General features: G+C 65.6%; 2 protein-coding genes across 3 annotated transcripts; both read right to left on the reverse strand.

Annotated features, from left to right (window-relative positions):
- Window positions 1–341: 341 nt before the first annotated feature.
- Window positions 342–10,686, reverse strand: LAMB2 (laminin subunit beta 2). 2 transcript variants are annotated; one of them, XM_075095886.1, is made up of 33 exons: window positions 10,541–10,686; window positions 10,220–10,383; window positions 9,990–10,125; window positions 9,735–9,808; window positions 9,440–9,628; window positions 9,300–9,363; window positions 8,146–8,348; window positions 7,940–8,060; window positions 7,446–7,634; window positions 7,181–7,360; window positions 6,992–7,104; window positions 6,803–6,882; window positions 6,590–6,725; window positions 6,308–6,463; window positions 6,069–6,196; window positions 5,865–5,982; window positions 5,557–5,749; window positions 5,338–5,481; window positions 4,982–5,213; window positions 4,743–4,906; window positions 4,437–4,661; window positions 3,695–3,909; window positions 3,511–3,607; window positions 3,070–3,442; window positions 2,814–2,998; window positions 2,496–2,737; window positions 2,225–2,428; window positions 2,010–2,154; window positions 1,439–1,646; window positions 1,214–1,355; window positions 929–1,105; window positions 685–844; window positions 342–608 (listed from the first exon to the last, which is right to left on the reverse strand). In XM_075095886.1, the coding sequence occupies exons 1-33, from the start codon at window positions 10,581–10,583 to the stop codon at window positions 472–474; spliced, it is 5,337 nt and encodes a 1,778-aa protein (XP_074951987.1). In that variant the 5' UTR covers window positions 10,584–10,686; the 3' UTR covers window positions 342–471. The 2 variants fall into 2 exon arrangements, with proteins under 2 accessions (XP_074951987.1, XP_074951986.1); XM_075095885.1 differs by having other exon boundaries at window positions 685–847.
- An 87-nt stretch (window positions 10,687–10,773) lies between these two features.
- LOC142058534 (laminin subunit beta-2-like) lies at window positions 10,774–26,375 on the reverse strand. The gene is given in 37 exon segments (XM_075095887.1): window positions 10,774–11,114; window positions 11,273–11,429; window positions 11,546–11,722; window positions 12,104–12,241; window positions 12,332–12,543; window positions 12,629–12,773; window positions 13,332–13,535; window positions 13,657–13,886; window positions 13,961–14,145; window positions 14,229–14,607; window positions 15,166–15,262; window positions 15,349–15,563; window positions 16,029–16,253; window positions 16,342–16,505; window positions 16,992–17,223; window positions 17,653–17,796; window positions 18,080–18,272; window positions 18,785–18,905; window positions 19,299–19,420; window positions 19,509–19,667; window positions 19,777–19,929; window positions 20,070–20,226; window positions 20,507–20,586; window positions 20,705–20,817; window positions 21,399–21,578; window positions 21,672–21,860; window positions 22,251–22,371; window positions 22,452–22,657; window positions 22,735–22,798; window positions 22,873–23,061; window positions 23,163–23,236; window positions 23,353–23,476; window positions 23,592–23,767; window positions 24,357–24,393; window positions 26,020–26,087; window positions 26,090–26,189; window positions 26,191–26,375. Coding segments are annotated over 37 exon segments (5,796 nt in total). The 5' UTR covers window positions 26,323–26,375; the 3' UTR covers window positions 10,774–10,980.
- Window positions 26,376–27,456: the final 1,081 nt, after the last annotated feature.

A 27,456-nucleotide genomic window follows, 5' to 3' on the forward strand; every position in this document is an offset into this window, starting at 1 on the left:
AGGGCGCGACCTGGCGCTGGGTTGCCATGGCAACGGGCCGCAGTGGGTGTTCCAGGCTGGGCGTCCGCCGCCGGGCCCACCCTGGCTCCGCGCCACGCTGCCGGTCCCGCAGTGCGGCCCCTGCAGCATCCCCCGGCCCCGCCACCGGCCCCACCGGCTGTCTCACAGCCCCGCCACCGGCCACTGACCCTGCCGACTGACCCCCAGCCCCACTGTCCTACACCCAGGGGCTGGCAGGGGCAGGCAGCAAGTGCATCCCACACCGGGGGCTCATGGAGGCTGCTGTGGGGCCACCCGGGCGGACACGGGGGCCCACGGCACAGGGCAGAGGTGAGGCAATTTTGCTCTGTAACTTTATTCACACAGGGGGGTGTCCCGCAGGCCCCACCCTGCCCACAGCTCCGGGGGCAGGCAGAGGCTGGGTGGGAGAGGCTGGGGGGCTGGGGTGGGGAGTGCAAGCCCCTCCAGGGATCACTGGCAGGTGTTGTAGATCTGGACCTGCTGGTTGATGGTGGCTAGCACCTCCCTCATTCTGGCCTCCAGCCCGCCCAGCTGGGCTGCCTTGGCGTCCAGCACTCGCTCATTGCGCTCGTACGCCTCCTCCAGCACTGCAGGGACAGAGGGTACATGGGTCAGCACAAGCCCCCACCACCACCACCCCCTGACCCACCATCCTAGCCTCACCTCGCAGCCGCTGCAGCTTGCCCTGAGCATCCTGCAGCAGCCTGGCAGCCTTGTCCCGCAGCTGCTGTGCCCGGTTGCCCGCCTGCTGTGCACCCTGTGCCCGGTGCTGCACTAGCTCCTGTGCCGTCCGGTACTGGTCCCGCAGCAGCCCCTCCAGCACCTGCTGGGCAGCGGGGCTGGTCAGTAGGACCACCAAGGAACCCCGACCAGCATCTCTTGTCCCCCGCATCCCCTGCTGACCCACCTGCTTGGCCTCGCCAGCTCGGTCCCGTGCAGCACCAGCTGCCTCCTGGGCACGTGTGGCTGCCAGGCTGTTGTTGGCACGTTTCACCTTCAGGGCGTCCGTCTGTCCCTCCAGGAGTCCAATCCTCCCCATGGCACCTGCTAGTCGCTGCTCTGTGCTCACCATCTGGTCCTGCATCTGGGTACCAGTGGCACAGGGGGACAGGCACAGTCAGGGTTTCCGCACAGTGGGGACAGGGCCCTGCCCATCTCTGTGGGGCAGAGGCCGCGGGGATGGGGCCCCTACCATGCCAAGGGCTCTCTCGCTGTGCTGGATGTCACCGGTGGCATGGTGCAGCGCCTTCTCGGCCATGCCCTGGGCTTGCCGCGCCTCCTCCAGTGCCTGCTGCACTGCCTCAGCTGTGCCCCGCATCCCCTCTGCCCGTGACCTGTGGCCAGGGCAGCATGGCCTCAGCACCAGCCCAGGCTGGGGGTCCATGGAGGGGCCACATCCCCATGGCCCCAGGCTCACCTGGCCCGCTGGGCGTCCTGCAGTAGCTGCCCGACCTGGCGCACATCACCAGCCGTCTGCTCCAGGATGGCATCCACGCTGGCCAGGCTGCGCACCCGTGCCTTGATCTCCTCGGCCAGGTGGTGGATCTGGGCCGGCGCAGCAGGGAGCGACAGCTCCAGCACCCGGCTGGCCACTACCTCGATGCTCTCGGGGTCAGCCCCCTCCTCTGTGGGTGGGAGCCATCAGTGTCCCCCACCATGGCACCCCAGGGAGGAAGGGGGCAGGCAGACCAGGGGGTGGTGGACAGCTAGGGGGAAGCCATGGGGACAGAGCGTGGGGCAGGGGACAGTTCGGGGGCACGGGATGGTCAGGGGAGAGCAGGGACCGTGCAACACAGTGTGGGGCAGGGGCAGTGTGATGCAGTGCCAGGGTGGTGCAGTGCTGTGGCGTTACAGCCCACATGCAGCATGGGGACCATGCAGTGTGGCGCAGTGCAGGGTCGGTGCAGTGTGGTGCAGGTGCGGTGCAGGTGCAGAGTCACACAGTGCCAGGCAGGGGTGGCGAGCCCCCCTGGCACGCTGGCACTCACGGCTCAGGAAGGCCTTGACATGACTGATGAGCTCCCGCAGCTCCTTGTTAGAGCTCTCCACGCGGGCCCTGGTCTGGTTCGCCTTCTCCAGGGCTGCCTGTGCCTGCATTCGGGCCTCATCCGCTTTCCCCTTGGCCTCGGCCACCTGGGCAGGGGCAGAGACCCTCAGAACTGGCCATGCCGCATGCTCCCACCAGTGCCTGTGTGCCACATACCCTGTGGGAGAGCTGGGCCACATCACTGGCAGCCCGCCGCAGCTCCTCCTGGGCATGGTGTGCCCGGTCCAGCGCGCTGTCAGCTGTGGACACAGCTCCGCTGCAGCTCAGACCCCCACAGCGCCGTGTCCCATCCTCGTCCCGGCATCCAGCTCCCCCGCAGGGGCTCTCGGCGCAGGGCACATCACCAGCTGCACCGCACACCTGCAAGGCAGTGCAGGCTCAGGGAAGCTCCAGGCACCATCCCCCCAGTCCCCTCCCCACATCCCACCTTCTCATTGAGTGGGTGCAGATTCAGCACCCGTGCCCTCGCCGCCAGGTCCATCAGCACCCGCCGGCTGGCTGCATTTTGGCGGTTGAAGTTGTCCCGCCGGCTGGCCAGGAGCTGCTCGGTGCGTCGCCGGGTGGCTGCCGCGGTGCTGACAGGGCTGGGTATGGCACGGGTGGAGGCATCTGCCCGGTGCTCTGCCTCCCGCGACTCCCCAAGGGACTGGCGGATGCTGTCATAGGCACCTGGGGGCAGCAGCAGCACCATCAGACCCACGACCATGGCCCTGCCACGCCGGCTCAGCTCTGTGGTGTGGCTCACCCAGGAAATTGGAGGTCTTGAGGGCATGCAGCTGCTGCTCCAGGTCCTGCAGGCTGTGGTTAAAGGCACGGGCACCCCGGTCCACTGCGCTCAGCATGTGGCTGGCGTTGAAGTTCGCATCCTGGGTGGCCGTCAGCTCCCCCTCCAGCCGCGTCAGTCTCTCTGTCGCTTCCTCGATCTGCCGCCTGCAAGGGAAGGGGGTGACAACCTATCCCCAGAGTCACCCCAGGAGCTGTGCTCCGCACTGGGTGCTCACCGCAGACCCTCCGTGGCATGTGTCAGGTGTGTGGCCGTGGTGGCAGTGGCATTGCGGGCGGCCACCACGTCACGCACAGTGGCCAGACTCTCCTGCAGCTGCCGGAAGGTGCCCTCGAAGGTGCCGGCGGCCCCAGTGTGCTGCAGGAGGCTGGCCCGCTGTGCCAGTGCCCGGGTGCGGGCAGCCAGGTCCTGCACCACCCGGTCCCAGTCCCCGAAGCAGGGGTGGCAGGGCTGGCAGGCAGGGAAGGTGCCGGCAAAGCCCCGGGCGCACTGGTCACAGCGGATGCCTGAGATGCCGGGCCGGCAGTCGCAGTGGCCACTGCCACGGTGGCACTGGGTGCTGGCAATGCCGCGGGGGTCACAGTCACAGGCTGTGGAGAGAGCGAGGTCAGCATGCCACGGGGCTCACTGCAGAGCCCCCAGTGGCACCGGCTCTCACCTCGGCACTGCTGCCGTGGGTCGCCCCAGTAGTGCTCCTGGCAGTCTGTGCAGGTCCGGCCCCCGAATCCCGGCCGGCACAAGCACTGCCCCGTGAACTGAAAGACATGGCGCATCCAAGGCTAGCACAGCTGCAGCTCATCCCCAGACCCATCCCAGGCCCCTCCACCCCATCCCTGTCTCACCTGGTCACAGGCAGGTGTCAGGGCGTGCTGGGGGTGGCAGGCGCAGGGCTGGCACCCCTGCCCACTGCCCAGGTTCCAGAAGTTGGGGCTGCAGCGGTCGCAGCTCTGGCCTTCCACATGGGGTAGGCAGTGGCACTGCCCGCTGCGCCTGTCGCATTGGCACTGCTGGGGCCCACAGGTGCTGGCGTCGGTGCCCAGCACATTGCAGGAGCAACCTGAAACCAGACGGGGCCTGAGTGGGGACGGGGATGTTGAGATGAGTACAGGTATGGGATGGGGATGAGATTGGGATGGAGATGGGATGGAGGTGCAGATGGTATGGGGACACAGGCAGGGATGGGGATGGCAATAGGTGAGGGTGGAGGCAGGATGGAGGTGGGATGGGAACAGCATGACAGACACTGATGGGATGGAGATGGGACAAGGGCACAGTCACGATACAGATGGGATGAGGATGGGATGGGATGGGGACAGAGTCAGGGTGGCAGTGGGGATGGGATGGCAACAGGGACAGGAATGGGCATGAGATGAGTATGTAGATGGCATGGGACGAGTTGGGCATGGGGACAAGGATGAAGCCACAGTGCCAGGGCTGGGCAGAGGAGACAGCCCAGAGCAGGGCAGGGCTGCAGGGACCCCACAGCGCTGTGCATGAGCAAGGGCAACCATGGGCATGCATGGTCCCCAGGGACATGCTGGGCCCTGGAGGGAGGTCTGTCTCGGCATGGCCATGAGTACTCACGCCTGCAGTTGTGCCGCGTAGCATCCCCGTAGTAGCCGGGCTGGCACTCGGCACAGTATGGCCCCACCGTGTTGTAGAGGCACCGCAGGCAGCGCCCCGTGTGCCGGTCACATGCCTCTGGGTCCATCACATCAATGTTATTGTGGCACTGGCAGGGTAGGCAGCGCCCGCCAGGCTGCAGTGGGTCCCCATAGTACCCGGGAGCGCACTCATCACAGCGGGGACCTGCTGACACAGAGCGCTGGGCAGTGCCTGGGGACAGGAGCACCCCCCGAGGGCACTGAGTGTGCTGTAGCTAGCACCCACCTGTGTACCCGGGGCTGCAGTGGCAGACGACCTCATGGGAGCGGCTGTCCTGGTAGCAGGAGGTGGCAAAGTGGCGGTGGCTGCCGGGCCCCTCGGGGCAGGGGCAGGGCCGGCAATGCTGCCCAGAGCCCAGCGCCGGGTTCCCAAAGTGCCCAGCTGCGCACCTGCGGGCAGGTGGTCACCAGGGGCCGGGGCTGCCAGCGGCACTCTACCCCGGTTCAGGTGTGTGTCCCGCTTACCTCTGGCACCTCTCACCATCTGTGTGGTCACGGCAGCGCAGGCAGCTGCCCGTCTGGGGGTTGCACTCCTCGGTGTGCCCGTTGCACTGGCAGGGCCGGCAGGAGGGGAAGCCCCAGTAGCCAGGCTGGCAGCGGTCGCAGCGTGAACCATGGGCACCCTCGCGGCAGGAGCACTGCCCCGTGACACTATCACAGATGGTGCTCACTGACCCCTCGCTGCTGCACTGGCACACTGGAAGGCACAACACCCATGGCATCTGCCCCCAGCACGCAGGGAGCATCCCTCCCTGTCCCCCCCAGCCATGGCGTGCCCAGGCTTCTCTCCAGCTGGGCTGGCACAGCCCCATGGCACTCACCTCGGCACCCACCAGGCCCAAAGCCGAAGGTTCCTGGGGAGCAGTGGTGGCAGCGCCGTCCCATGACGTTGGGTTTGCACCGGCACTGCCCGCCCTGGGGCTGGCACTCGGCACTGAGTGAGCCCTGGGGGTCACAGAGGCAGGCTGCAGGCAGAGAGTGGGGTGAGCAGCGGCAGTGGCCACTATAGGGTTTGGGACGGGGCATGGGGTCATACTCACGCAGTGCCCCATCATGCAGGATGGCTGAGAGGCTGTGCAGGAGGCTGGAACAGGGCTCGGCCACGGGCGAGGGCCCTGCAGTGTGGAAGGACTGGGCACAGCGGTACTGCTCGAATGTCTCCCGGCGCTCCATGGAGCTGGGGTCACCTGCGATGAACATCTCCAGCGAGGAGTAACGGGGCAGGAGCACCAGCTGGAGGGAACAAGTCAGTGGGACATCATGCCTGTCTCTCCCTGTGTCCCCTATGGCCACCTCCTGGCCCACAAAGGGTTGGTGTCCCCTGTCCCACTACCCAGCCACCCCTCACCGAATCGATGAGCACGCTGGCGGTGGGATCCTGCTGAGTAGCAGCACAGCCCAGCTCCAGGCGGAGGGTGTAGGAGACACCCCGCTCCAGACAGACAGGCTGGGGCAGCACCACGTACCTGGGGGGGGCAGAGCAGAGCACAGCACAGGCAGCTGGGTGCCTCCTGTGAGCCCCGGCATAGCCCAGTCCGGGCAAGACGCTCACCTGGCTCCGGAGGGGAGGCTGGTGGAGAGCTGGTCATCGGCTGGGATGGTGTTTCCGCAACGGCTGCTGGCTGAGATGGGGCTGGGGCGCAGCACCATCAGCCTCACCTCCTGCCAGGGCTCCGGATGCTGCCAGCAGAGATGGAGCTGTGCCAAAAAGCCTCACCGGCCAGCATGCCCCACCACCACCCCCCAGTCTGGCAATGCATACCACTACCAGCTTCACCAGCTGGTGCTCACCTGGGGCTCGTACCGGATGATCACATCATACTCGGTGGAGAAAGGTACGTCACTCACGTGAAACTCCACCCAGCTGCCCTCCAGCATGTGGGCAAAGCCTCTCCCCGTCCATGAAGCCAGGTGGTCTGTGGGGGGCTCACGCTCCACCACTGAGCCCTGGTGCAAGGTGGCATTGTGAGATGGGACCCCAAGAATTGCCTGCTAGTTTGGGGACCCTACAAAGAGCCACCCACTGCCCTGCTCTGCCTAATGTCCCTCCCTAGGGACACCTTTGTCCCTTACCTGATGTAGCCGAGCATCCTCAGCCTCATAGGTGTAATGGTCCAGGTTGATGTGGTAGAAGCCAGGCTCCACCTGGCTGCACTGCCGTCCCACCACGTGGCTGCGGCACCGGCACTGTCCTGTCTCCACTGCACACCTGGAACCCCAGCAGCACCGTCAGCCCTGATGCCCACAGGGATGCCCCTTGCCCCCTGTGTCCCCACAAAGACTCACAGGTTGTCGCGGGCACCTCCCACATTGCAGTTGCATGGCCGGCAGCCCGGGAGGTCATGGCTCAATCCCCAGTGCTCAGGCTGGAAAGAGCAAGGGTGTCAGGGAACACCCGGCTGTGGTGTCATGGCCCCAAGCACCGTGCATGCCCCCTGAGCACTGTGCATGGCTCCAGAGCACATCCACACTCACCAGGCACTGGTTGCAGTTGCGTCCAGTCACCAGCCGCTTGCAGAGGCACTCGCCACTGATGGGGTCGCACCGGGTACCCTCAGTCACTGTGCCGCGGGGGTCACACTGGCACCCTGCATGGAGATTCAGTAGCGTCCAGCAGGGCCGAGCCACACGCCCAACCCCAGCGGGTGCCGCCCTGGTACCTACGTTGGCAGCCCTGCGGGTTAGCAGCACTGAGGCCAAAGAAGCCGGGTTTGCAGCGGTCACAGCGGGCACCAGCCACATGCTCCTTGCAGCGGCACTGCCCTGCGATCAGCCCCCGGGCTGGGTCATCGGCGCCGTCGCACAGCCCCCCATCCAGAGAGCCCTCGGGGTCGCAGTCACAGGCTGGGGGTGCAGGCAGGGTCAACACTCCAACCCCCTTGTCCAGCCCCACGCAGCCTGTCGCACCACATGCCCCCCTGGCACCGACCTCGGCACACCGTGGGGTCCCGCAGGTCTTTCCTGGCGTCCTTGTAGTAGAAGGGCTTGCAGAGGTGGCAGCGGCGGCCCATAGTGTTGTGCTGGCAGCTGTCGCACACAGCCCCACTGGTGTTCCCCGTGGCCAGGAAGACTGCCATGTCAAAGTGGCACCGCCGTGAGTGCTCATTGCAGTCGCAGCCTGTGGGGATGGCACCGTGGCACAGCATGAGGCACCCCAACCCCCTGCCTGTCAGGCAGCACCACCAATGCCAAACCTCCCCAGCCCTGACTCCCCTTACCCCAGTATGCAGCACCCCAACCCCAAACCTCCCCAAACTACATCCTGCAGCACTCCAAAACCCCCCCAGCCAGTCTGCAGGATGCCAGTCCCCACCCAAGCACATCCTGGCATGCAGCACCCCAAAATCCCTGGCACGGTACAGCCTGCCAGCCCTGGCACTGGGATCTCTGTGCCAGGAGCCAGTGCCGGCACAGGGCACTCACGGCGGCAGGCATTGGTGCTGGAGCCCTCGGCTGGGCGCCAGGGCAGGTCGTGGTAGAAGTCCTCACAGCGCTCGCAGTTCAGCCCCTGCGTGTGGTGCTTGCAGACACAGCGCCCATGCACCTGCCGGGACACTATGGTGAGGGGCTGCGGGGCCACGCTGTGCTGCACCTGACTCCGGCAAGGCACGTGGGGCCAGCTTGCCTACCATGCCGTCGGTGGTGGCAGGGGCCCCGGTCAGCGGGGCACACTCAGAGGCATGCCCATAGCAGAAGCAGTTCCCACGCATCACCAGCTCGTAGAGTGCGTAGTAGTACTTCTCCTGGATCTCCCGCCGCGTGTCCAGCAGGTTGTCCCCCAGTGTGTGTAGCTTAGTGAGGTTCACCCGCAGGTTGGTGACGCGCAGCAGGTCTGGGGCAGGGAGAGATCTGTGTTGTCACAGGGCGGATGGGCTTGTCCATGCATGGCTCAGCTTTGCCATGCACGGCCAGTGTGGGATGTGCATGGCCACAGGGGGCTGTGGGTGGCTCAGTGGAGCTGGGCACTGCTTGGCTCGCCTGTGCACAGTTGGGCTGGGCTGTGCATGGCATGGAGTGTCTACAGTATGGGGTATCCATGCAGGGCTGCACACCATCAGGCTGGGCTATTAGTGGCTTTCTATGGCACGGCTTTTTGGCACTCGGCTGTGCATGGTTTGTCTCACATGCACAAGGTTGCACGTAGCCAGGCTGTACATAGTTGTGGTGGTTCAGCTCCCCTGCACGTGGTTGTGCATGGTCAGGCAGGGCTCTGCCAGGAGCTCTGCAGACAGGGCTCTCAGACAGGGCTCTGCAGCCTCCCCCAGCAGATGCAGGCTGGGACCCCACCACTGCAGAACAAGCACCTTGGGCTTAGGGCACCTTTCTGGGCATCAGGGCCCCACTGCTGGGGGCTGTGCCCAGAGGATGGCTGTGCCCAGTCGGCGCAGCCTGGGGCGCTCCAGCAGGATGGTTCCCCCAGGACTGCAGCTTCCCAGCAGATTCCTCCCCTCCTGCTCCCAGCCTAAATTTAGCCTGGTGATTAACCCACTGCATTCTGTGCCCGGCCCAACTGCTCTTCCCATCATGACACTGTCCCACACCGTGGTGCCACTCGGCACTGGGCTCGGCTCCAGCACGGCTCCAGCAAAGCCCACCCCTCCACTCACCCCGATGCAGCCTGACCTTTAGCTGCTCCCACGGGGGGGGTATAGGAAAGGCCCGAGTCCTGGCAGGCTGGATCCGGCCCTGACCCTGCAATGGGGCTCAGAGCAGGGAGAGAGCAGCCAAAATAGCTATGCCCAAAATAGAGCAGTCAGGCAGGAGCCCGGGGCGGGCAACTCACTCTGGATGGCGGGACTGTAGGGGTCCCGGATGGGGATGGCGGGGTCCAGCACCCGGTAGATCACCTGGGGGGAGAAGGCAGGGCAGTGAAGGGAGAGCAGGGTGTCCCCCAACCCTCCCATGGCAGCACTGGGGCCTCACCTCCCCCTCGGTGGAGGGCTCGATGTCGGAGTAGCGGGACTCGCAGATGACGTCATCGACACGGCGTGGGGGCCCACGGGGAACGTGGGGGAAGGAGGCAGCGCAGTCATAGGCGAAGTACCGGTAGACCTTCCAGCTGCGCCCAAAATCGGCCGAACGCTCCACCAGCATGGCCGCAGGGCGGAAGGTCTGCAGGACACCCAGCTGGGATGGGGCCGGCCCCGCAGCCCCCATGGGCTTTATCCTGTCCCATCCCGTCCCATCCCATCCTGGGTACCCACATGCTGGGACCCACCTTGAAGGTCATGATGAGGTGCGTGAAGTGGAACTCAGCCTCCAGGTCCAGCTGGATGCTGACGTGCTCCACACCTGGGGGTGACACGTGTGACTATGGGGAGCACCCACTCGTGGGTCCCTGGGGTTCATCCCCCCAACCCGGATGCGGTCCAAGGGCGTGCCCATGTCCTCCGGCTGAGTCACACTTCCTCAGCGTGGGAGGAAGGGAAGGAGAGCCCCCCGGGACACCCCACTACCCCCGCCCCTGGCTCACCGTTCTCTGACTGCCACCAGGCTTTCTTGGGGCGGGGGGCAAAGGTGGTGACTACGTTCTCGATGCGGTGGCTGTTGGTGTTGGTGCGGGCATCATAGGGCCGCCGTGAGTCACAGACGAAGCACTTCTTCTCCTCCTGCGAGCGGGAGGCTCAGTGGTGTGTGTCCCCATCCCGTCCCCTCCATCCCCATCTGGTCCCCCCCGTCCCCATCCCATCAGCTCCCGCTCACCTGGAGGTGGCTGACGATGCAGTAGGGCTGGGGCCGGTGCAGCCCGCAGGTGGAGGTGGCACTCAGGCGGGGGGCTCGCCCCACCAGCAGGTCCCCGGTAGCCGGGTAGCAGCTGCCGCGCGCGCAGCCCTGGGGGGGGTCGGGGGCCGGGGCCCTCCCCAACCCTGCGGGGCAGCGGGGGGCTGAGGGTGCTGGGAGGGGGGAGGGGGACACGGGGGACGCGGAGCCCCTTCCGCGGCCACCCGGAAACAGGGTGGCGGGGCCGCGCCAGACCCTGGCCCCCACCGGGCCCCGCCGGGGCGAGGCGGGGAGCGGACTCACCGGCCAGCAACGGCAGCAGCAGGAGTGCGGCGGGGCTCCGCATCGCGGGGGCGCAAAGCGGGCGCAAAAGAGGCGCTCGGCAGGTGCCCGGCCGTCCCGTCCCGGTCCCGTCCCGCCCCGCCGGTTCCCGTTCCCGTCCCCGTCCCCGTCCCCGTCCCCGTCCCAGTCCCTCCCGCTCCCCCCTCCGAGCTGGGCGGCGGGCTCAGCGCTCGGGGCTGCGCGGAAAGCGCGGGGCGGATCCCGGCCGGAGCGGGGAGCGCGGGCGCGGCCGGCCTCAGGCAGGAGGCAGGCAGGGAGGCACCGGACACATGCAGCCGCTCTTCAGGGCTTTATTTGCAGGCGCCGCCATGCTACAGGCGCCCACGGAGGGGACGGGACTCCTCCGGGCTGCGGGGCCGGACCGGGCCCCGGATCCCAGCCGCCGGCCCCGCCGCCGGTCCCTAGCAGGTGGCGTAAGCGTTGGCCCTCTCCCGGATCTCCTCCAGCAGCCCCCAGACCTGCTGCTCCAACGCCTGCAGTCGCTTCGCCTTCGCTGCCATCGCCCGCTCGTTGGCCACAAAGTGCTGCTCCAGCTCTGTGGGATGGTGGCACGGTTGGGGTGCAGCCCCCCCACTGCGTCACCCTTGGAGCACCAGGCAGGACATGCCCGGGAATCAGGGGGTGATGTGCAGGTGGGCACCAAGCTGGGTTGGAGTGGCAGGGAATGCCTCCCATCACATGCGCCCCCCTCACCTTCCAGCTTCCTCTTGCTGCTGCTGGCCTTGTCCAGCAGGTTCCGGGCCTCTGCTGTCAGCTGCGTCACACGCTGCAGGGCCCCGCTGGACACCCCAGCCAGCCCGCTCACCCGGCCCTTCAACACCATGTAGCGCTGTGTCACCTGTGCGAGGTCCTGGCGGCACAAGGGCATGGCTTGTGGCATGCACATGGCACAAGAGGCTGAGCCCCCTCCAGCACCCCATACCCCCTCAGTGCTGTGCCATGGCCCCGGACAGGGTCAGGCCTCACCTGGCTGAGTGTCCCCGAGGCAGCGGAGGCATGCTGTGCCCCGTCCTTGGCTTGCTGGGCCACGCGGTGGACATCCTGGCCTTGCTCCTGCAGGGCAGTGACCCGCTGGGCCAGCTTCTGCAGCTGCCGCTGCGCCCGCAACTCCTTCCCCTCCAGCGCCTGCAGCCTGCGCTCCGCCTGGGCAGGTACAGGCACCGGTCGCCAGCATGCACAGCAACCTGCCATGCCATGGCGCCAGCCTCACCGCCTTGGCAAACCCATAGCACCTGCCGCACACAGTCCACCTTCCCCTGGCACCAGCCTGGCTACCCTTGGTGTGCCCATGGCATCAGCCTTGCTCTCCACTGCACCAACCCCATTACTCCTAGTGCCCCCACAATACCAACTCCGTTACTCCCAGTGCACTCATGGCACCAACCCCGTTATTCCCAGTGCCCCCACAGCACTGACCCCATTGCCTCCAGCATGCCCAAAACACCACTCTGCTCCCTAGCCATGCCAGCAGCATTGGCCCTGCTGCCGCAGCCCCAGCATGCCCACAGCCCCAGTGCCCCTCACCTCCTTGGCTCTGCTCTCAGCCACCTGGATGGCATCCCTGGCGCTCCGCAGGGTGCTCCCCGCTGCCATCACCTGCACCCGCGCTGCATCCAGTGCCCGCTGCGTCACCACCAGCTCATCCCTCACGCCCTCTGCTCGCTCCCTGTGGCAGCATGGGCAGCTCCAGCTCCTGCTAGCGCTGCAGGACAGACCCCCACTCCCTGCCCACCCCGGCACAACTCCCACCACTTGCCTGGCATCCTGTCCCTGTGCCAGCAGCCCCCGTGCCATGGCCAGCCCCTGTGCCGTGCTGTTCAGCACTGCGTCCACCCCCTCCAGCTGGCCAATGCTCTCCTGCATGTCCTGCAGCAGCTCCTGGATCCGGCCAGGACTGCTGGGCAGGGAGATGTTCAGCACCTGCCGGGCCACCAGCTCGATGCTGCCTGGGTCGGCTCCCTCCTCTGTGGAGACACAGGAGCGGGGTGGGCTCAGGGTGGGTATGCTGACCCCTGCTGTGCTCATGTGCCCACTCTGTGCTGGTGCTACCTGCCAGGAAGGCCTTGATGCGGCGGATGAAGTCCCGCAGCTGGGCCGTTGCCTTGTCTGCATGGCTGCGGGCGGCCTGCGAGTGTCCCAGCGCCTCCTCTGCCTGGCTCCGTGCCCCCCGTGCCAGCTCCTGCACCTCCTGTGTCTGAGGGGCATGGGGCTGAGTGGGGGACACGGAGCGGCCCCAGGGAGGGGGTGCACTGGGGTGAACAGGGGGTATGGGGGGACATGCACAGGGACAAGATGGGGGCATGCAAGGGGGTGTAATGGGGTGTGCAAAGGGGCAGAGGGGCCATGCAAGGGGACACGAGGGGGTGTGCAACCGTGTACAAGGGGGCATAGAAAGGTGTGCAAGAGAACATAAAGGAGGTGTGCAAGGGGGCACACAAGTGTCCCAAGGGTCATCTGTGAGGGGCCGTAAGAGGGATATACTTGGGGGGGACACACTTGAGGGCACAGAAAGATCACAAGCAGGATGGGCAAGGGTATGCAAAGGTGCATGGAAAGGGCACAAAGAGGGACACAGAAGGGGACACTGAAGTGGCGTGGGAAGAGTACAAGCAGGACATGGAAAGGGACATGCAAGGAGGCATGGAAAAGCCATAAGTGGGACACACAGGAAGACATCAAAGTGGCATGGAAAGGGCACAAGTGGACCACACAAAAGGGAGACCAACAAGTGCCATGCAGCTACCACCCCTACCTTCTGTGCCACAACACCCAGCTGCCCCAACGCCACCTCCAGCTGCTGTGAGGCATTACGGGCACTGCTCAAAGCTCGAGCTGAGACAGACAGTGCCCCTATGCATCCCGTGCCACCGCAGTGCCGTGTCCCCATGCTGTCCCGGCACAAGGCTCCTCCACAAGGTGCTTGTTCGCAGCTCCGGTCCCCCGGCAACCCACAAATCTGCAGTGATGCCAATGGTGGAGATGGCGGCTCAACACTGAATGGGGGAGATCCCAGTGCCGGGGCAGCACATGAATCTCCCTCCATGCACCTGTTTGCTCCCTGCCACTCCCTCTCTCACCTTCTCATTGATTCTGGCAATGCTGAGTCCCATCACCCGTTTCTGTGCCTCCCGCAAGGATTTCCGTGCTGCAGCTGTGCTGCGGCGGAAAGCATCACCCTGCTGCCGCAGCACCTGCTCAGCTGCCCGCTGTGTCGCCTGTGCCCCATTCAGCTCACTGGCTGTGCCGTTGGCCACCACCTCTGCCTGTCGTGAGTCCTCCACCGATGCCAGGATGCTGCGGTAAGACTCTGCGGGTGCTGGCATCAGGGTTTGGCCAGGATGGTTGCCACTGAAGCCCCCAATCCTTGCTGGATGCTCTTACCACTGAATCCAGCTGCTGCTACAGTGCTGAGGAGGATTTGGAGGTGGGAAGCCATTTGGTTGAGACCCCCTAGCTTGTGGCTCAGTCTGGCTAGCCGGTTGTGGTGCTGCACATCTGCCTGCATCAGCTGATCCAGATCTTGCTCCAGCTCTTGGAGCTGCTTCCAGAAGTCATCCAGCTCCATTCTTCAGGGTGGGGAGAGAAGTCTTAAGCCTTTTTGGGTGACAAAAGGGAGGTCCCCCTTCCCCAGCCCATGGTGCACACTTGCCTGGTGCCATCCAGCTGCCCAGGCAGACTGTTGAGGAGGGGGCCACTGGGGCTGCCCCCCTTGCCCAGCAGCCGCTCCACATGTCCCAGCATCTCCTCCAGTGCTCGCAGGCGGCGGGGGCTGAGCAGGGGCACGGACCCCCCCTCCTGCAGCGCCCGTGCCTGCGCCCTCAGGCGCTGCAGCCAGTCCCGCATGCTGCCCAGGGCCAGGTCCCAGCGCCCAAAGCAGGGGTGGCAGGGTGAGCAGTGGGGGAAGGCTTCCTGGTAGCCCCTCTGGCAGTGGTCACAGCGCAGCCCCCCAAAGCCCGGCCGGCACTGGCACTGCCCGCTGGCCTGCTCACACTGTGGGCTCTCAGTGCCCAGCGGCTCACACTCGCAGGCTGTATAGACAGGCAGTGGTGTGTCCCAGTCTCCCCAGGGACCCCCATGTCCCCAGAGTGCTACCATGTCCCCAGAGTGCCACCCAGCATCCCACTGTGTCCCCCTGCATCTTCAGGGTCCCACCATGTACCCAGGGTCTCCTATATCTCCACAGTCCTCCCACACTCAGGGTCCCCTGGGTCCCCCATGTCCTCAGGGCTTTCCATGTCCCCAGCATCCCACTGTGTCTCTAGGGTCCCATCATGTCCCCAGCATCCCACTATGGGTCCAGGGTTCCCCATGCCTGAAAGGTCTCATCATGTCCCCAAGATCTCAGCATGTTCCCAGGATTTCCTGAGTCCCCAGAGTCCACTGTGTGCCCAGTGTCTCCCCAGGGCCCCAGTGTTGATCCCACCATGTCCCCAGGGCTCTCCATGTCCCTAGAGTCCCGCCATGCACCCAGGGTCCCTCCATGACCCCCTGTTTCCCAAGACTTCCCATTCTCCAGGGACACCATGTCCCCAGACAGCCCTGTCCCCAAAGCCCCTGTGCCCCTGGTCCCTGGGACATGCCCCCACCTCGGCACTCCTGCTCGGGGTCTCCCCAGTGGTGCTCCTGGCACTGGGAGCAGACACGGCCCCCGAAGCCAGGCCGGCACTTGCACTGCCCTGTCACCTGTAGTGAGAGCAGCGTGCTCAGCTAGGCAGCTTGCCTGGTGCTGGGAGGGCAGCAGAGCCATGCTGCGGTGCTGGGGGTCTCACCGTGTCACAGGCGGGGTGCAGGGCATGTGTGGGGTGGCAGCCACAGGGCTCACAGCCCCCTGGTCCCCCCAGGTTCCAGAAGTGGGGTGCGCAGCGGTCACAGCTCTTGCCCACCACATTGGGCCGGCAGGTGCAGGTGCCCATGCCACGGTCGCAGGCACAGGTGTTGGCGGTGCAGTGGGAGGCCAGGGTTCCCCGTGGGTCACAGCTGCAGCCTGCAGGCAGGTGGGCGACCGTGTGGGGCTCAGCCCATACCCCCTGCCCAGGCAATGCTCTCCTGGCAGCTGGCCCCAGCACCCAAAATCCCCTGCCTGGCTCTGAACCCATGCACAGCCCCAAACCCCCTGATCCCAACATCCCCCCAATCCTGATCCCTGTCTCCTGCCCAGTCCTGACCCTGGGCACAGCCCCAACCCCCTGCCCCCCTACAGCCCCAAACCCTTCTGGTCCTGATCCCAGCCAGTCCCGAACCCCCAGACACCCCCAAAACCTGACCAACCCACTCCATACACACACACACAACCCCAATTACCCTGCACCCCAATGCAGCCCCAATCCTCTCTTCCACCCCAACCCCTTGCATGTCTCCAAAACCCCCTGCACATCCCCAAACCCTCACACGGCCCCAGCACTGGCACAGGCCAACCTCCTGCTCCAGTGCAGCCCCCTGCCACACTCACGCCGGCAGCTGCGCTGCAGGGCATTGCCATAGTAGCCGGGCTGGCAGTGGGCACAGCGGGGCCCGGTGGTGTGGTACAGGCAGCGCAGGCAGTGCCCCGTGTGGGGGTCACAGGCCCCCGGGTCACTGGCATCAATGTTGTTGTTGCACTGGCAGGGCCTGCACACCCCCCCCTCCATCTCTGGCGCCCCGAAGTAGCCAGGGGAGCAGCGGTCACAGCGGGGCCCTGTGGGGAGTGGGGTTGTGGGTGCCAGGGGTCCCATAGACCTGGCGCCTGGAAGTCTCTGCTGCACAGCGCCCACCCTGCCCCTCACCGGCATATCCAGGCGCGCAGAGGCAGACTATGTGGTGGGTCTCCTCATCGGCATGGCAGGCACTCCCATGGTAGTGCCGCGTGCCAGGATAGCCGGGGCAGGGACAGGGCCGGCACTGCTGCCCTGAGCCTAGCACCGGGTCCCCGTAGTAACCATCCTGGCACCTGCAAGGATGAGAGATGAGTGCCCCGAGGATCCATTCAGTCCTATCCCACCATCCCATCTCATCCATGACACGCCATGCTATCATATCCCATCTCATCTCATCCATCCCATCATATCCCATCCCACTGTATTCCATCCTACCCCACCGCATCATGTCCATCCCATCCCACCTCATCCCATCCCACCATCCCATCATATCCCATCTCATCTCATCCCACCCCATACCATCATAACCATCCCATTCCATCCTACCATCCCATCTCATCCATCCCATGCCATATCATCATATTCCATCTCATCTCATCCATCCCATCATACCCTATCCCACTATCCCATCCAATCTCACCCCATCATATCCCATCCCATCGTATCCCATCCCATCGTATCCCATCCCATCCCATCCCATCCCATCCCATCCCACCATATCCCATTCCACGCCGTGCCATGCCATGCTGTTCCATCTCCTCCCCTCTGATCGGGCTCACCTCTCACAGTGCCGGCCAGCGGTGTGGTCACGGCAGCGCAGGCAGCTGCCTGTCCAGGGGTCGCACTCCTCTGTGTGCCCATTGCACTGGCAGGGCCGGCAGGAGGGGAAGCCCCAGTGGCCAGGCTGGCACTGGTCACACTGTCGGCCCACGGCACCGGGCTGGCACCGGCACTGCCCACTTACCGCATCACACAGCTGTGACACCGAGCCCTCCGGGGAGCAGGCGCAGGCTGCAGGACAACATGGCTTAGGTCAGGGACATGGGTGCAGGGGCACAGGGATGGACAGACAGACAGATGGGGAACCAGAACCCAGGGCATGCCCAACCCACAGGCTATTGCACAGGAGGGTTCATGTGGGCAGATGGATGGGCAGGCAGACAGACAGAGTGAGTGAGTGCAAGGCAGGACAGCGCCCACCCCAGGCAGGAGTGCAGGGCCCAGATGGATGGATGGATGGACGGATGGACAGACAGAGGGGGAACTGGGACCCAACACACAGGCTGCAAGACAGCAGGGCTGAGATGGACACATGCGCAGACAGATGGGCAGACAGACAAGTGAACAGGCAGATGGGCAGCAAATGGGGCTCTGATGGCTGGACGGGCAGAGAGACAGGAGGGACAGGTTTGGCTGGCAGGTGCAGATCCCGCTACTCACAGCTGCAGCCGAGGGGCCCGAAGCCATAGCTTCCCAGGGCACAGCGGTCACAGCGCCGGCCGAGGACGTGGGGCTTGCACTCACACTGCCCTCCCTGCGCCTGGCACTCGCTGCTGCGGGAGCCCTGCGGGTCGCACTGGCAGGCTGCGGGCAGCAGGGCCAGTGTGGGGCCAGGGCTGCCCTGCCTGCACACTGCCCACACCCTGCACACACCCTGCCCAAGCCCTGCCATGGCTCCCCTTCCATGGGCATGGCCTCATCCTGACCCCCTGCAACAAGCACAATCATCCTGACCCACTGGCACAGGCAGCCCTGCCCACCCTGTGGAGGCATGGCCCCATCCCGACCCACTGTGCCAAGCACAGCTCCACCCTCACCTGCTGCCCCAGGCACACCCCTGGACCCCATCCCAGTGCCCCCCACTCACGCAGGGCCCCGCCGTGCAGCAGGGCTGAGATGCTGCAGACCAGGCGGGTGCAGGCCTGGGCCAGGTTGTGGGGGGGGGCCATGTGAAATGCCTCCAGGCACTGGTACCGCTCCAGCTCCTCCCGGCGCGTTGCTGCCGCCGCCTCCGCCCCATGGAAACCCGGCAGTTCTGACACCCGCGGCAGGAGCACCAGCTGTGCCAAGCAGTGGGGTGGGGGTAGAGGAGGTGGGTCTGGGGGCCAGAGCCATCCCCCAATGTGGGACCTGGCCCCTGCTCCTGGGCCGGATCCATCTGCCCTGGGGCAGCCCCAACCCTGCTGGAAGGCCCGACCGACCCAGCCCCATCAGCAGCCCCAGCTCCACTGATATTCCCATCCAAATTGCCATCCCCACAGGCATCCTTATCCCGATCCCTGATGACATCCCCAAGACCAGCCCCAACTCCATCCCCATCCCCAGCCCCACTGAGATTTCCATCCTCATCCTCATCCCCATCCCTATTCCTATCTCCATCCTCACCCCCTTTCCCAGTCCCATCCCCATTCCCTCTCCCCATCTACTTTTGCATCCCCATCTCATTCGCATCCCATTCCCTTTCCCACCTCACCCCACATGCAGCCCCAGGTGGATGTCGCTGCCCACCCCAGCCCGTGATCCCCCATCCCTGCCGAGTGCCAGGCATGGGGTGCAGTGGGATCCCCCTCACCGAGTCGATGAGGATGAAGGCGCCAGGGTGGCGCTGGGTGACGCCGGCCCGTTGAAGCCGCATGGTCACCTCGTAGGGGGTGCTGGGCTCGAAGCAGAAGGGCCGGGACAGCAGCACGTACCTGTAGAGAGGCAGATGTCAGGGCACAGGCACCCCAGGGCAATGGGGATGGCCATGGGACAGCAGCAGCACCCGGCTACCTTCCTTGTCCCTGTCCCCATCCCCATCCCTCACCTGGGTGCAGCACTGTCCCTGTTTCCATCCCGTCCTTCAGTTCTGGGAGTGTTGCAGGGCTGTCCTTGTCCCTGCCCTATCCTGATCCCCGTCCCCATCCCCACCCCATCCTCATCCGGATCCTATCCCCATCCCCATCTTCATTTTCATTCCATCCCCATCCCATTCCTATCCTCATCCCTGTCCCCATCCCATTCCTATCCTCATCCCTGTCCCCATCCCATCCCCATCCTCATCCTCATCCCCATCCCCACCCTCATCCCATCCCGTCCCATCCCACCTCTGGCTGTGGGGCAGGCTCTCGCGGTACATCTGCTCAGAGGGCAGCAAGTTCCCGCAGCGAGGGCTGGTGGGCAGAGCCCGGGAGCTGACGCTGACCACGGCCTCCCAGTCCTCAGCTGACTGCAGTGACAGGCAAACTGGTGTCAGGGCCATGCCGTGCCATACTTGCCATGGTTGTGGCCATGGCCATGGTTGCGGCTGCGCTCACCTCGGGCTCGTAGCGCAGCAGCAGCTCGTAGTCCATGGGGTAGGGCACGTTGTCCACGCGGAAGGTCAGGCCAGCCCCGTCCCGCACCCGGGCAAACCCCAAGCCCGTCCATGTCACCATGCGCCTGGTGCCATCCCGCACCACCTCCTCCACGTCCGGCTGGGGAGGACACCAGCATGGCTTGGCTCTGTCCCCCCAGCTCTACCCCCCAGTCCTCCCCAGTCCTGCAGCACCCCGCCATGCCCCATCCCACCCCCCTGGGGCTCACCTTGGGGGGCTTCTGGCGGCTGCGGCGTGAGGTGGCACGGGGCTGGGGGGCACGGGGGAGGCTGCGCTGGTGCCGTGGGCGCCCCTTCCGCCCCCCCGGCTCCCCCATGTTGTACTCCAGACAGTCCTGGGGCACCTCCGCCCGGATGGTGCCCTGTGGGGATGGGGTCAGGGGATGGGTGTCATGCACGGGGACAGCCGTGCTCAGGGACAGCTGTGCATGGGGACAGCCATGCATGAAACACAGTGCACAAGGCTGGGCTGGGAGTGCAGGGACACCCCCAGGAGACTCACCGGGAGCTGAGGGTGACCGGGGCCGTGGCCAGTGGCCTGTTCGGCCTCGTAGGTGTAGTAGTCGAGGGGGGCGCAGAAGAAGCCAGGCTGTACCTGGTCACACTGCCGCCCCATGAGGTGGGGACGGCAGGGACAAGCCCCATCCTCCATGGAACACCTGGGGGTGACCATCTTGTCCCTTTGTCTGTCTTTCTGTCTGGCACTGCCCTCACCCATCCCTCCCTCTACCCCATCCCTATCCCTCCATCTCAGGGGATGGAGATCCCCCCCCCCCATTCCTCCCTCCCTTCACCACAGCCCCCTCTGCCTCTCCAGCCCTGTCCCTATCCCTCCACCAATGACGCCATCCCTCTCTCCCTCCATGCTTGACCCCCATCCCTGTCCCCACTCTCTCCCCCCTATCCCCATGCCCCACCAGACACTGTGCTGGGCCCCACCGGTTGCTGTAGGCTCCCCCGAAGTCACAGGAGCAGGGCCGGCAGCCCCCCACATCGTAGCTCAGCCCCCAGAACTCGGGCTGCAGTAAGAAGGGGAGGTGTGGGGCTGGTGTGGGGCAAGCCCAGCACAGAGGGGTACCATGGGGCTGGGGAGAGTCAGGGCCAGGAGCATGGTGTGGGGCAGGCTGGGGCACTCACCACGCACTGGCTGCAGGAGCGCCCAGCCGCAAAGCGTTTGCAGTAGCAGTCCCCACTGATGGGGTCGCAGGGGGAGCTGCCCGCTACTGTGCCCCGCGGGTCACACCTGCATGCTGACCCCCACACATGCATGCACCTGAGATGTGAGGGCCTGCCACACGGCACTGCAGCCCACGGGCTTCATGGCCCTCCCACCCAACATGTGTCCTTCCACCCCCACCCCTCCATCCCCAACTCTGTCTCCATCCCTCCATACCACATCCCTCCATCCCACATCCCTCCACCACCATCCCTCTACCTCCATCCCTCCATTCTCATCCCTCCATCTCACATCCCTCCATCTCACATCTCTCCATCCTCATCCCTCCATCACCACCCTCCATCTTACATCCCTCCATCTCCATCCCTCCACCTCCATCCCTCCATCCTCATCCCTCCATCCCACAATCCCACATCCCTCCATCCCACATCCCTCCATCCCACAACCTCACATCCCTCCATCCCATAATCTCACATCCCTCCATCCCACATCCCTCCATCCTCATCCCTCCATTGTCATCACTCCATCTCCATCCCTCTACCTCCATCCCATATCCCTCTATCTCCATCCCTCTATCCCCATGCCTCCATCCCATCTCCACTCCCATCCCTCCACTCCACATCCTCCTGTGCCCATCCCTGGGTCCCAGCTCACGCTGGCAGCCCTGCGGGTCTCCATGGCTGAGGCCGTAGGTGCCATGCTGGCAGCGGTCACAGCGGGGACCGGCCACATTCTCCTTGCAGCGGCACTGCCCTGCGATCATGCCCAGAGCCACATCTGTGTGCCCATCGCAGGTGCCTCCATCCAGCGAGCCCGCCGGGTCACAGTCGCATGCTGCCGAGAGAAAGGCCATGGAGAGCTGCAGCTGCCAGCAATGGGAGCTGTGGGGCCAGGGCAAGACATGGGGCTGGGAGTGGTGGCACTCACGGGCACAGGCGGTGGGGGCACGGATGTCGGAGCGGGGGTGCCGGTAGTAGAAGGGCTTGCAGAGGTGGCAGTGGCGGCCCATGGTGTTGTGTTGGCAGCTGTCGCACACAGCCCCACTGGTGTTCCCCGTGGCCAGGAAGACCGCCATGTCGAAGTGGCACTGCTGCGAGTGTTCGTTGCAGTCGCAGCCTGTGGGGATGGCACCGTGGCACAGCATGAGGCACCCCAACCCCCTGCCTGGCAGCACCCCCACCCCAAACCTGGGGATGCAGGTCCTCAATCCCAACCCTTCAAGCCCCAGCCTGCAGACCCCCAGCCCCATATCCCAGCAGAATGCACCCCAACCCCTGCAGATTGCATCCTGCAGCACCCTGAACACCCTAAACCTCAGCCCCATGTGCAGCACCCCCAATCCCAAAGCATAGCACACAGGACCCTCAACCCCCAGCCCCAAGCCACAGCCTTCGGGATGCTGAACCCTCCACGCACAACATGCAGGACCCCCATTCCCCAACCCAGTTTGTAGGACCCCAAGCCCCTGGGCACAGCACGGTGCTGGTGCTGGTGCAGGGCACTCACGGCGGCAGGCGTTGGTGCTGGAGCCCTTGGCCGGGCGCCAGGGCAGGTCATGGTAGAAGTCCTCACAGCGCTCACAGTTCAGCCCCTGCGTGTGGTGCTCGCAGACGCAGCGCCCATGGATCTAGGGGGGAGCACCCAGCTCAGCACAGCCACTGGGTCCCACGGGGCACCATGCTGTGCTGGTGGTTGTGTGTGCCTCACCATGCCGGGGACAGGGGATGGTAGGGCACCGGGTGCCGGGGCGCAGTGGGCAGCATGGCCATGACAGAAGCAGCTCCCGCGCAGCACCAACTCGTCCACAGCATAGTAGTACTTGTGCAGCACCTCCTGCCGTGTGTCCAGCAGGTTGTCCCCCAGTGTGTGTAGCTTGGTGAGGTTCACCCGCAGGTTGGTGATGCGCAGCAGGTCTGGGGGGGAGGTGGCACTGTCAGCACCCACCCCATCACCCACCAGCCCCACGGCCCCAGCACAGCTGGTCACGCACCCTGGATGTTTGGGCTGTAGGGATCTGCCACGGGGATTGAGGGGTCCAGCACCTTGAAGATGACCTGGGAGAAGGAAGGGGTGGGTGATTCCAGACCCCCCAGAATCTTCCCCCCAGCACTGTCCCAGCCCCACGCACCTCCCCATGGCTGGAGGGCTCGATCTCAGAGTAGCGCTGGTCACACAGCACCTCATCTACCAGCCCCGAGGGCTGGCTGGGGATGCCAGGAAAGAGCTTGGAGCAGTTGTAGGCGAAGTAGCGGTAGACCTTCCAGCTGTGCCCGAAGTCGGCCGAACGCTCCACCAGCATGGCCGCGGGGCGGAAGGTCTGCGAGACACCCAGCTGGGACGGGGGCCGGCCCCGCAGCCCCCACTGGTCCCTCCCATCCCATCCCACCCCATCCCAGGCACTCACATGCCAGGACCCACCTTGAACTTCATGATGAGGTGAGTGAAGTGGAACTCGCCCTCCAGGTCCAGGCGAATGCTGACATGCTCCACACCTGGCAGGGACAGAGAGGTGATGGCCAAGGCCAGGGAAGCCCCCCAGGATCCCGTGGCCATGCAGCCCCGAGGCACACACACATGGCAGGCGCCTCTGCAGCCACCCCTGCCTCACCGTTCTCTGACTGCCACCAGGTCCGCTGGCCGTGGGGGCTACTCAGGTAGATGACGTTCTCGATGCGGTGGCTCTCAGGCAGGGATGGGTCCCGTGAGTCACAAGTGAAGCATTTCTCCGAGTCCTGTGCTGGGCAGCAGCACCATCAGGGATGCGCAGCTGGAGGTTGCGCTGGTGCCTGGCTGTGCCGGAGCTGTGCCGGAGCCATGCTGGGCCATACCACGGCCAGGCGGACTCACCTGGAGGTGGCTGACGATGCAGTATTCCTGGGGCCGATGCAGCCCGCAGGTGGAGGTGGCACTCAGGCGGGTGGCTCGTCCCACCAGCAGGTTCCCAGTGGCTGGGTAGCAGCTGCCGCGGGTGCAGCCGTGGTTCAGGTCGGGTTCCTGCCAGCCCCCTGCTGCCGGCGCCCCCGCTGCAGGGAGCAAGTGCATGGGCTGGAGGCTGTGCCAGGGCCCCGGGCTGCCCCTTGCTCCCCTCCATGCACCCTGGACGTCTGACCGGCACCCTCCCCACCCCCAGTCATCCCATCCCATCCCGTCCCCGCATCCTGACCCACTGATGCAGCATGAAGCTCCATGACCCAGAAAGGTGCTGGCAGCAGCGCCAGGGCCTCGTGACCGGGGGGCAGGGAGCAGGGTCGAGCGAGCAGCAGAGGCAAGCGGGGCGCTGGCAGCCATGGGGCCGGAGAGGCTGGGCAGGGGGTGGCTGTCTGTGCTCCTGGGGGACTGGGCAGCCCCCAGGGCACCAAGCGGTGCCAGGGGGAGCTGGGAGCCAGGTCAGGCGCTTGCTAATCCTGCTGGGGCTCAGCACAGCCTGGATTCCCCGCTGGGATTTGCGGCGGTCAGGCCCTCCTGCCAGCCAGGGAGCATCGCCATTGCCACCACCTCCGCTGCCTGGCACCCTTCACCCGGGCTAGGGTCCTGGCGCCACTGCAGCACCTGGTATTGTGGGTGTGCAGAGTGCCCAGCTGTGCACGGTGTCCCACTGAGGCCAGTGCTTACCCAGGAGGAGAGCGAGCACCAGGAGGTCCATGGGCAGCTGCGCACTCTGCCTGGGGGGACATGGAGACGGCACTGAGGCAAGTCACAGGGTACAGCATGGGGTGTAGGGCAGCCAGGGGCTGGCCTCTCCCAGCTCCAGCACAGCGGTGCACCCAGGGGACAGCACTGGGAAGCAGCGTCAGGTAGGGCAGTTCGGTCCCAAAGCCCCCTGGGTTGACTCCCAGCACCCACCCCCATGGTTGTGCCCCAGTCCCATATGGCCTGGGGTGGCTGCGGCACACAGACCTGGTGCACAGCTGTGCCCTGGACCCCAGACCCTGCACGAGCTGTGCCGTGCCTCATCCTGCCCTGCTCAGGGTGGATCCATCCCTTCGAGTCTCACTGGTGTCCCAGGGGGGCTAGGGCCAGCCAGGGAGGGGAGCCAGGAGCTCCGGAGCTGGCTGGGCAAGGTCATCCCTGCCGCTGGCCTGGGTCCCACCATTAAATTTAGGCTAGAGCTGCCTTTTGTGCTTCCTTCTCTCCCGGTACCGCCTGCTCCCAGCCTCGCAAGTGCTGGATCAAAGCCTAGCCCCGGCGCTGCCCAAACACATCTTTCCTGTCCCCATGTGGAAGCCAGCCCAGGACAGGGGAGCTCAGGGTGGCGGGGGAAGCGTGACTCTGCCCCGCCATCGATCCCGCTCAAAGCCGCACCAAGGCAGCGGGCGAGGCAGTGTGGGACTGTGTGCTGGTGAGGGGGTCCCCAAGCCCCGCAACCCCCCAGTACCTGGCCTCCTGTGACTTCCAGCAGGGCAGTGGGGCTGAGGCTGGGGATGGTGTGGGACCTGCTGCCCCCCAGGCTGGACGTGCAGAAATGAGCCAGGGCGAGGGCGACGATGGGATGGCGGCAGCCGGCAGCCCCCCTTCCCGGCGCATGATTCTTATTCAAATGGGCTGCCCGCTGAAAGGGACGGCGGTCTCCAGGCTACGGGAATGTCACTGCCGATTCCTTCTGCCTGGAGGCCTCCGCTGCCCGCCCGCCTGCAGAGGCCAGCCTGGCCAGGCGTCGGCAGCCCAGGCACGCCCCGGCTCCCGGGTGGCACAGTGGGCCCCGCCGGCGAACAAAAGGGCGCCTCGTGGGCCGGTGAGCCAGCGGCGCCGCGTTCCCCAGGCTCCCGGCACAGTGCGGCAGGAACGCGCCTGCCGCTGCTTGCAGTGAGGTGTGTAGGGAGGCATGGTGGGACGGGCACCCGACGCCGCCATGACTGCACATGGCCATGGCACTGCTTTTCGCCCCAGCTAGGGATGCCCCATGGCAAAGGCACTGGCATGGCTTGGCTACAGGGTGGAGCCACACCAGGCATCTGCCCTGCCGGGAGCTCGCTTGGGCACGGCCATGATGCCACGGGCTGGGCACATTCCTCCCGAGAGACCCGGCCCTTCCCACCGCCACGGCTCCCCGGGCAAAGTCCGGCACACGCCAGCCCCGGGAAGTCTACTTGGGCGCAGGGAGACCCAGCCCATCTCTCCTAAGGGACCCACAGCCCCTTCCCTGTGCGCTGCCTTGTGCTGGCTGCCGGCGCCCAGCCTGTGCCCTGGGGTTGTGCTGTGTGCCAGGGGCTGTGCTGCGTGCCAAGGGCTGTGCAGCGTGCCAAGGGCTGTGCCGTGCCCTGGGGCTGTGCCGTGCCCAGGGCTCCCTGCCAGCATGCCGGCTCCTACCTGTACCCGTGGGGCCCAGTGTGCCAGGCAGGTGGTGGTGGCCCAGGTGGGCTGCGGAGGCGGCCAGCTCGGCCCTGCTGGGCTCGGCTGCTGTTCCCAGAGGAGGGCAGCCGGCGCCTGTCTCCTCCTCCAGCACCGTGTGCCAGGCGAGGGGAGGGACCTGTCTGCACCGAGCTTTAGCAAGGTGAGACAGAGGCCAGGTACAGGCTGGCGGTGGCCCATGCGTAGCACAGTGGTGCCCCACACCGAGCCTGGCTGGGAGCTGGCACATGGCAACCCTGCAGGGCTGTCGTGCCCTGTCGTGTGGCACATGGGGCCGCCAAGACAGGCAGCCCGGCCAGACTCACCCTGCACCACAAGGGCTCGTCTGTGCCTATATAGGGCGTGCCTCCAGCAGTGATACCGGGAGCCCTGGGCCAGCATGGCAGCCAGCTGCGCTCCCCTGGCACCTGTGCCGGATAGATCCTGCTCCCATCCAGTGCTGGCACCATGGGCACCACCATGCCCTGAGCCAGGACCCCACTCACCCTGTGCCAGTCAGCGTTGCCTAGGATCCTTCGGACCAGCTGGGCCGGGCACTGTGGTGGCAGCCCCTGAGCCCTGCAGGGAGCACGGTCGTGTACCGGGGCTGGGCTCGACAGAGACCTCACTGTCACACTGGGATGGTGCCTTTTATTAGCTGCAGCCGAAGGAAGGAAGAGGAGCCGTGTGTTCTCCACACCAAGGCTACAGTCTGGCTACCCGCTGGAGAGCAAGGTCACGGGCCGACAAAGCAGCAGCTCCCTGGGCTGCTGGCCATGGGCATGCCAAAACCCATGTCCCTAGGGACACTCCGACACAGTGCAGGCTAGTCCCACGTGTCTCAGTGGGGCACAGGATGCTGTGAGCAGAGCCCTGCCAGCTCCCCATGGCCATGTTCTCAGCAGGCGCTGGGAAACCCAGAGGAAAGGCAGGGCTGTGCCCTGTGATGCTCCAGCAGCGCAGAGGGGTGCCTGGGCACCACCACCTCCTCAGCTAGGAAAGCTGGCAGGAGATGAGCTGATAAAGGGCCATTAGCACTGGCCAGCACATTGCAGGGATCTTGCCAAGCAAACCTTATCTGCTCTGAGGAGATCCAAAGTGGCCTGATAAAGGTAACTATAACAGATTTCAGGCCTTGAAGAGCAAGGTAAAACCAGGAGGGAGAGATCCTCAGAGGGATCTGAGGGGCAAGTGAAGTGTTCCAGCCCACATCCAGGCATCTCCCAGCTCCTCTTAAGGCTGCTCTGACTTCCCAGCCTGAGCTACAATCCCCTCAGCCGCTCCACAGCTGAACACATGGGGGGTGGCCTGTGTCTGCCCGGGGAGGTGACATGACCGGGGGCAGCTCTGCCTGGCCAGAGATCTGCCAGCAGCTCTGCTGTAG

The sequence above is a fragment of the Phalacrocorax aristotelis genome, chromosome 6 (genome assembly GCF_949628215.1).
Source record: "Phalacrocorax aristotelis chromosome 6, bGulAri2.1, whole genome shotgun sequence".
NCBI lineage: Eukaryota > Metazoa > Chordata > Aves > Suliformes > Phalacrocoracidae > Phalacrocorax > Phalacrocorax aristotelis.